The sequence below is a fragment of the Centruroides sculpturatus genome, unplaced genomic scaffold (assembly GCF_000671375.1).
Source record: "Centruroides sculpturatus isolate CEXI.00-Female unplaced genomic scaffold, Cexi_2.0 scaffold614, whole genome shotgun sequence".
NCBI lineage: Eukaryota > Metazoa > Arthropoda > Arachnida > Scorpiones > Buthidae > Centruroides > Centruroides sculpturatus.
This window is the reverse complement of record NW_019385015.1, coordinates 444379-453419: the sequence shown is the minus strand read 5'-3', so window position 1 is coordinate 453419 and position 9041 is coordinate 444379. Positions and strand designations below refer to the sequence as shown.

Genomic DNA, 9041 nt, shown 5'->3' with positions numbered 1-9041 from the left:
TATATTATTCCGTTAAACATTCATATAAATTAAAAGATATAATCTAGGTTAAGGCTTTTATGTCCAACAGATGGCGCTACGAGTACGACGCCCTAAATTTGCTTTTCTGTGAGGCATTATGCTTTTCTGTGAAAATGAACTAAAGCGGATCATCTTCTATCTATCTATATAAATAAAAATGTAATGTTCGTTTGTTCCTACCGATTCCTTTGAAATTTTCACACAACGCTGCATTCGAATATGTACGTGTTTTTATATAATATACATGTCGAAATTCTCCTCACTGGGGAAGATGGACAGGATTAAAGCTTACTGTGAAGAACTCTGCTTCTATTTATACTATTTTAAATGCGGGTTTTTGCGTTTTTGATTGCGTTTTAATAGGGTACGTCAAGAGAATGTACACTAAGAAGAAATTTTTCGTAAAATTTTTCCCCCACAGGGAAAGTGTTATGCATTTATAATAGATACATTTTGAGCCACAACAACGCGTGGTGGGGTCTGCTAGTAGTATATATTTCCTTCAATTTATTAGTGTCCTCCTTTTCATTGTAAAAAAGTTCGTCACTGATATAAGGGTCACTGATGCTAATAAATTTTGGTTGCGAAAGAACAATTGGATGCAGAGATAGACGTTGGTCACGTGTCATCTCGCGAGGGGTCAGACTTAATGAAAATTCTATTTGTGTAGTATTGTAAACTTCTATACATACATTTACTTTACTAATACGTACTTTTTATTATAAATTCTAAAAAAAACGGTTCAGTTGAAAATTAACAGTTATACACTATTAAAGTAATAAAATAAATATGTTAAGTGTAAGTGCAAAAAGCTTTTTAATTAAAAAGTAATTACTACAAAGAAGCTGCAATTAAGAGTAGGAGGCGAGAAACGGGTGTCTCTAACATTAAAAAAACTGAATCACTAGATTGCGTGCGATGATTGTACAGTACATTTGCAACTTCGCCACGCCTGAACCATTGAACCATTACACCTTTTTGAAATATAAAAATTCGTAAAATTCATATATTTTCATGTATTAAAGGGAAGTAGAATACGTAACAGTGCAGCTGCCGTTGAGTATATATTGATGATTTCTAATTAATTTAAGAGTCAATACTTGTTTAACTGTTATTTCAATATTTAAAACTGGAAATTATTCCTCATATTTTAGTAATTTGGGATTTTTATATATACAACATGTTTATTATTTATTATAAATTATACATATTTAGTCTTAGGAGAAGAGTAAAAGTCTGATTTATATTAAAATCCGTGCAGTTTTAAATTGGAATTTCAGGGGTGGCCACAATGCCAAGTTTTGCTATACGTGACAATATAAAAATAGTAAATTATCATATACTAGAATGTAGATTCTATGCAAACTTTTTAAGAGTACGTAAAATTAAATCCGCATGTAAAGCTGTACTGATCAAATGCAATTAAATTAAAATGCATTCTACAAATAAAGATATTTAAACACAAGTTACATTCCTAAAGTCACTTTATTCATTGGATATGTAATTTATACATTCGAAGTTATTCGTTTTTATAAGAATTAAATAAATCAGTTGTTCCTAAACTTTTTCGATTCCCATTACCCTTACTAAAATCAGGTTTTCCTAAAGCGCCCCGTGTCAAATTCTAACAAGTAAAATTTGCAAAATAGTGAAATCGCCAATAATTAAAAAGTTAAGACGTTAAATAAAATATAAATAAAACATGTATATAAAATAACGAAAAAATGTAATTGAATAAATTTAATTAATTATAATTAATGGGAAGGATAATAAGCCTATTAATTAATCACCGCGCATTTTCTCAAATCTTGGAATCAAACTGGACACAGCCACTCTCGTTTTGTATATGTAGTTATGTGCTCAAAACAAAACTCTATAATGTGTTTTAAATTCAAAGCAAACCTGTATCGAATGTACAGGTTTGCTTTGAATTTAATAACATCACTCACCCAATACACAAACCTCTCTGAAAAAATTCAGAATTTTTGACAAAAATAAAGGAATTATTAAGGTTTTAAGATGGTGGACTATTCTGCCCCATCTACATACAACTTATACAAACAGAAGAAACCCCGAAATTTTTTTGCATTTCTCAACATTTCAAGGTCCCTGAGTCCAAAAATATAAAAACCTTGGGGGCCAATTTTGACCGATTACCATACTTTCCCACTGTTGTGTAAAACAGCCGTGAAAGTAATAATACGATATTTGTTATCTAGTACTCTCTCTTTATACAAAATATCGAGTAACCAAAAGGCATACGATAGTTTAAATGCACAGGATATACACCATATATCGCGGCATACTACGAAATCCCTGATTATTCATCAGTTTTCTTGAATATTTAAAATAATCGCACTAAGTTTTGTTAACGTTTTAAGGGATAAGGTGGAGGAAGATCTGCCGTTGGGATGCCGATCGGGAGGGTTTTCTATGAGAAACTGTCCCCTGTGTAGGTGTTATACACGTCAAGAAAACCTGGAAAACTCAGATCCTGAACCCACGATCAACTATGAGTGTTCAGTGTCCTTATCCACTCCACTTCTGGTGGATAAAATCACTTAATTTTGCTTAAAATACAAATTGCTTTTATTTGTTATTTTCTATTATTGCTCATTTTTTTGCTTTCAAAATATTCAGAACGAAAAATGGATGTTTGTTTAGTAGATTTTTCCAATATTACTTGGATCGACGTAACAACAAGAAGATCAACTGAACAAATACTATGTCCTGTTTACAGTATGAAATAATAGAATTATTAAAAATTATCCAATCGTCGCAAACGCCATTGACGTCATTATGTTTCTTTCAGAAGATATAAATACTTTCTGCAGTTTGCTTTCTATTCACCTGATATTCGTTCAGAATGAAGTTCCTTCTGCTTTTTCCTGTTTTGTTCTTGTGTACTGTCAACAGCCACCCCGATCGCCGTAAGTTTCTTTATGGGTTAATTATGTATTATACATTCTGAAAAATATGTTTTATTGCATTTTTCAGGCAGGGAAATAAAGATAAAAGTAGAAAACAAGGTATGTTAATATTTAATTTAATAATACTTATTTAATATGTTGTATCAATAATAAATATCAAATTTCAGGCAAAAGAATGTTGTACTGAAACTTCAAAAGAAAGAAAAGATTTTCAAGAGGTAATCACTGGGTAAAACGTATGTAAGCATTAAGGTTTGGTTGCTAAGGTTTTGAAAGATGCCATTTTGTTTAATATCTTTAAAATATTTTTCATCTAATTCAGAACGTTACTATTTACACTGTATATTACACCATATATATCTAACAGTGGTGTAACATACGGTGACCGAGTGCATAAAACTAATGAACAATGATCCAGGTCGCGCCTGACCAACGGATTGGCCATGTGGAGTTTTCCTGGTCTTCTTCACTAAACATTTGAACACAATGCATTCTCTTTGGCAGATTGTCATCGTGTATTGTTCCCTTATTCTATCAATTAACTGTCTCGGGTTCAAACCCAGAACAATAATATAGCCATTTAACTAAAGTTTGAATAAGCGCTGACTTTATTAAATTGTTTTAAAATGTTTTTTAATATATTATAAATTTTTTAGAGATATGTGAAGACATGTTTGAAGGAAAAACTTATATCGGTAGGCATTGCATTAATTTTTGATTACTTGTTTTCTTACATGAAGTATTAAGAATAAATATGCATGTGAATTCAGTTGCAAATAATAGTACATTTAATTTAAAATATAGGAATTTCCGAGTTATAAAGACAAAATAGAAGGCAATTTAGTAAGTTATATATTTTTTTCTATATTTAAACTTCAATATATGAAGAAATATTTAAGAATAATTGATTTCTTATGGTCTCGTATTATTTCTCAATTGTTTCTGATGTTTTAATCTCACGGAAACAGTTACAAGACATTTGTTCAAACTTTGTCAGATGTTTCGACACATAAACCCTCATTTAAAAAGTGTAATAAAGTTTTCAGTTAGGGTGTTTCTAGTGGCAAACAGCTAAGTAAACAAATCAATGCCATTCTCCATTTCATATGTAATGCGGCATGTCATTTATTACTTAGCTGGAGGGTGTAGCTATAGCTTTTTGAGGATAGATCTTGGGGCACTTATCAAAAAATTTTTGAAATATAATATAATATACAACAGATATAAACGTTAAAGATTGATTATTTATATTTTTTAGATAAATACAGGGGGTGCAGAGGTTGAGAATCTGAAAAATACAAACGTTTGGTGTTCATTATTATTATCTTATTATCTTTTATTAGTTCGTATTTGTTATTTATGATTTAATTTGTACAGTGTATAAAAATGAATGTTTTTTTCTTCCTGTTTTCTCCCTGTATGTATTTTTCCATAATAACAACTGTATCAAATTAAAGCTGTTATCCTGTAGATGTTGTCGCTGAAGAGATATTTTAGATAGGTGCAATGGTTCAGTTGTGGAGAAATTGCAAATGTGCAATGTTAAGTCTACGGGACAAGCATGTTCCTCGTTAACTTTAACCCGAGCAAATTTTTTGTTTTGCAGTTTCATTATTGTAAATACTGAGGTCAATAAATATACACTTTAGTTACTAAGATCATTTTTATCACTCTCTCTCATTTCAACCTCACCAATTTCTTCCACCTTTTCATTGAAAAGTTAGTAGAGCAGCTAGTGTTGTTGGGATTTTATTTAAGGTACTTAGTATAAGCAGCTAATTAATTGCAAAAGTTTATAAATATAAAACTTGATATATATAAAGTTTATAGCTTTTTTTATTTTTATTCAGGGATCATTCATAGAAGTTTTGAATGAAAAAGGGGTAAATATTTATATATATATATTTTCATTTAGAAACATTAAAAGAATCAATTCTCTGCACATTTTTAAAGAACTAATAGCTCTTACAATTTTTTTATTTTTTAGGAAATAGTACCTGAAGATTGCGAAGGAGATGGTAAAAAAGCAGCTGAAAAGGTAAATGCAAATCGCTAGAAATTACTTTTATTTCCAAAACTTAAAGTTAAATTTAATATTTACTTTAATTTTATAGAGTTTTAAAGGCATGGAAACTTTATGGGAGAGAAATGTAAGCAAATAGTATATTATATATTCAAATCCCTTTAAATGAATTTAAAATGTGATTAAAAATTGCAGCCTGGCATCATCACAATAAATAATTGCTCGTTTTCAAATTACATATCTACAATACAAAATGTCAACTGGCCAGATGGTCGATCGGTCAAGGTGGCAGCCTACCACTCTAGGAGACCCGGAAGCGAGTCCGGGCGGGTCAAAAAATTCCAATGAATTTTTCGGGGGTTGTCCATTCTGATATGTCAGACTCTGTCCCTCACCACACTCGGGCATGGTCCATCCTGATATGTCGGACTTCGTCTCCCACCACACTACTTGGCCTTTTCTTTTATCTATTTCCGCCCTGTAAGCATTAAGAGGGTCTCTTTTAACAAGCCCATTGCGATTTCGGCCAGTCCAAATAGATAAAAGAAAAGGCTTTAAGGTAAAGAAGTATACCATCCCTGTACTGCGCTATATTCCCGTAAAGAGTCATCCCTGCTAGCGATAAGTGATTAGCTTCAAAATGCTATTTATATATATAGATTTTGTGGATTTATCTGAATACAGAGCAATGCCGTTGCAGGTTTTAGAAAATTTCCCTCAATTTCAGTTTCTCTCGCATATTTTATATAAAATTTACGACGCATGTTGTATGCCGGTCTGTCTTAGATGCCACAGAATACAGCATGTACTGTATGAGGTACAGTATATTATATGTGTTACACGCTGTGTTTTGCAGCATGAAAAGCTCCATATTGTTAATACAGTAGATCCCACTAGTAATAGTAGAAAATAGTAATAGTAGATCCTACTAGTAATAGTAGAAATTCATTTTTAATTAAGCGAGCTGTCCTGTTTCTATCAGCTATATAAAGTTTAAATTACGTTCCAGGAAAAGTAATCATATACCACACAGAGATGATCATAGAGGTATTTTTAATAGTTATAATATTAATAATAAAATAGGGCCTATGGTATGCAAAATTAGTGAAATCACTAAAAATAGAAGTTGGTCTTGAGTTGACGAATGGTCAATGTGCTGTCCACGCGGAGTTTTCTGGCTTTTTTCACGTGTCTAACACATAAACAGTGGTTAATATTCCACAGAAAGTCTTTCCGGTTGCCTTGATAGATCGACCAAATATAGCACTTCCTTATTCCATGAATCAAATCATAAAACCTGCGATTGTAAATATAGAGGTGGTAAAGCACGCGATTACACTTACTAATGAATTAACGAATTGCATCACATAAATTATACAATTAAGTTTTATTAGTATTATTATTGATTTTTATTTTGAAATAAATGATTATTTTCAAATTTTAAATTAATTTTATTTTTAAAATTTACTCTTTTTTTGCACCACTCCCATTTTCATTGCAATAACTTCCTTTGTGTAAAAGTTAACTACAAAATACATTTGTGAAAATAAAGAATTATATTTGAATCTTTTTTGTTTTCAATTTATAGATTCACAATGCTACAATAAGTTTTTGATTTAACTGTTTATATTTATATAAAGATATCACTGTTAAATGAATACATTAAAATGATTTTCTTATTTCTTAACAGAGGAACGGGTAGATGTCAAGCAGTTAAAGTGACAGACTACCGCACTAGGACATCCAGGATGGGATCCGGAAGGGCGGAAAGAATTAAAAAAAGAAACCAAATATTTATAAATTCAAATGCTAAGACTATCTTCGAACTTAATTCAAAATAACTTCAAATGGAATCGAAGTTTGAATAATTTTAAAAATATATTATTAGCCCTGAACAATTTTTAAATATATGATTATTTACTTGATATTTAAATCAATACATAAAGACAAATTGGTAAAGGTTGCAAGTCGAAACATGTTGATAATAAACATATTTCTGTCTTTATGGCTTTCTTTTTTGTTTAATATGTAAGTAAACACATAAACATATTAGTAGATGCTGACGTATGTGTACTTTAATAACGCTTACTGCTGAAACAACTTTCTGCTCGAATTATTAATAGGTTAACGTGAGACACGGGCAGAAGAAAAATATCTAGCTCCTTGACCATAAAATAAAGATAATATTAATATTGTTAAGCACAAAGATGAATATTCTATTAACATAGACTAGCCACATTTTCGCCCATTAGTAGTAGAACCGACCCACAATACGGTTCATCAACATGAGATTGGAAAGGGAAACATTTTGATCATTACTATCCATAATAAGTTGTAAGACTTTAGTGGATTCGAATCTGGATTAAGTTGACACTTTATCACACAGACTTCTGGAAAAATGAGCTTATCTAAATAGCATTTGGCAGCCATTACAGATTTTTTATATACCCAAGATGGGAAACGCCCTGTTTCAATGAGAATGTTTTTCTACCAATACATACATACAAGAAAGACTTCGGCCGTACACGAAGTGTTTAGCCGGAAAAAGAGGGAAAGAGAAAAAAGGAGGGAGAGGTGATAGACAGTAGAGAAAGGTAGGATCCCTCTGAACGGCGTACTTAACGCTACAGTATCCTCTATTTTTGACGATGGCGTGGAGTTTTTAGGCTGCAAGGCCGTAGTTACCCGAAGGGTCTAAAGGAAAACCTGAGTGTAGCGAACACCAATTATTGAGTGCTGCCACGAATAGCTAAGTGTGGAGGTTAATGCCATGTGGCTGTTAGTATGAAGACTTATATCTTCTTAATACTAATAACACTTAACGCGATCGCAAATCTTAATTAATACTACTTAACAGCTATACAGACAGCACGAAAAGCAAACGAACACATCGAAAAACTATACGAGACGAACGGACGGACAAAAACAAACAAGCAAGATCCCAAAATTTTATTAATATTTATTTATGTATTTATTATAATTTTTTTAAACGTTAACTTACTCACTTACTAAACTAACCTACCGTAACCTAGAACGAATAATCTGACTAGCGGACTAAAGCTAACAAATCCTAATCTAATTTAACCTAACCTATCATAACCTAACTAGAAACCAAACTAAGAGTTCATAATCTAACTTACAACTAGGGGTGCATATACTTTTCGTTTTGTATAGATCGATCTGTAAAATCGGATCAGTCCTTGTCACGCGATACAGATAGCTTCTGTCATGGCGGAAAGTATAAGAGTAGGATCGAAGATGGCGGCAAGTTTAGGAATCATTTTAGAAATATTATCGGAATTAGATTCAGAATCCGAGGAAGAAGAATTAATTTTGGTTAATTATTTAACACAATATAAAAGTAAGAAAAAAAAGAAATCGGTATGCAAAATAACTAACTATGTTTCAGAGGCTGAAGTTTTTAGATATGTCTCGCATGGACTTAATGGTAGAACTTATAGCTGCGCGTTGTATTTTACATAATATTTGTGTTCTACAGAATGTTGAATCAGTATGGAGTAATGATGAAGAGAGAGTAGAAAATGGAGTGCAAATAACAGAAGTGGAAGAAAGTGTGGCAGAGGAGATAACATATGAACAAGACCGAGAAATGGGATATTTAAAGAGAGAGCAGATATTGTTAGAAATAATGTCACAAGCAAACAGATACAGAATAAATTAATCAGCTCCTCAATTCATATTTTTCTAAACTAAATTCATTAGTGAAATTATGTATAGAGGAGAAGGTGGTATTATGGAACACTGCGGGTATTATGGAACCATCCCATTTCGAACTGATAATAAAGGCGAACTGTAGCGGAATGTGGCTGACCTGAACTAGGCAGACATCCATAGCAAGGGGAAAACCCGTTTTACTTCAGTTAAAGGGTTGTCTGCATTTAATCAGCAAATTTGTTTTTTTCAAAATTCGCAAGTTTTGAATGCTAAGTGAATTTAATTATTTTTAAAATATAAATCGTGTAGTTGTAGGTTCACTGGTGCATGTATTCCGTTCCAGAGACTTAGGGGTACATATTAATCTGTGTGATGTTCACGTTTTTTAAATT

The 9041-nt window shown here is 31.7% G+C and overlaps 1 protein-coding gene across 1 annotated transcript; it reads left to right on the top strand.

Moving 5' to 3' along the window:
• The first annotated feature begins 2868 nt into the window (after positions 1-2868).
• LOC111633461 lies at positions 2869-6756 on the top strand. Its single transcript, XM_023378029.1, has 9 exons — positions 2869-2951; positions 3019-3050; positions 3119-3169; positions 3608-3646; positions 3756-3794; positions 4802-4834; positions 4939-4989; positions 5066-5101; positions 6665-6756. Exons 1-9 carry the CDS (start codon positions 2888-2890, stop codon positions 6674-6676), a joined length of 357 nt encoding a protein of 118 aa, XP_023233797.1. The 5' UTR covers positions 2869-2887; the 3' UTR covers positions 6677-6756.
• Positions 6757-9041: the final 2285 nt, after the last annotated feature.

Bases quoted from the DNA above. Each gene is read 5' to 3' on its own strand.
- LOC111633461 (XM_023378029.1), top strand. From the start codon at position 2,888: ATGAAGTTCCTTCTGCTTTTTCCTGTTTTGTTCTTGTGTACTGTCAAC. The intron at 2,952-3,018 runs GTAAGTTTCTTT...TGCATTTTTCAG, and splicing joins CAACAGCCACCCCGATCGCC to GCAGGGAAATAAAGATAAAA. The intron at 3,170-3,607 runs GTAATCACTGGG...TAAATTTTTTAG, and splicing joins AAAGAAAAGATTTTCAAGAG to AGATATGTGAAGACATGTTT.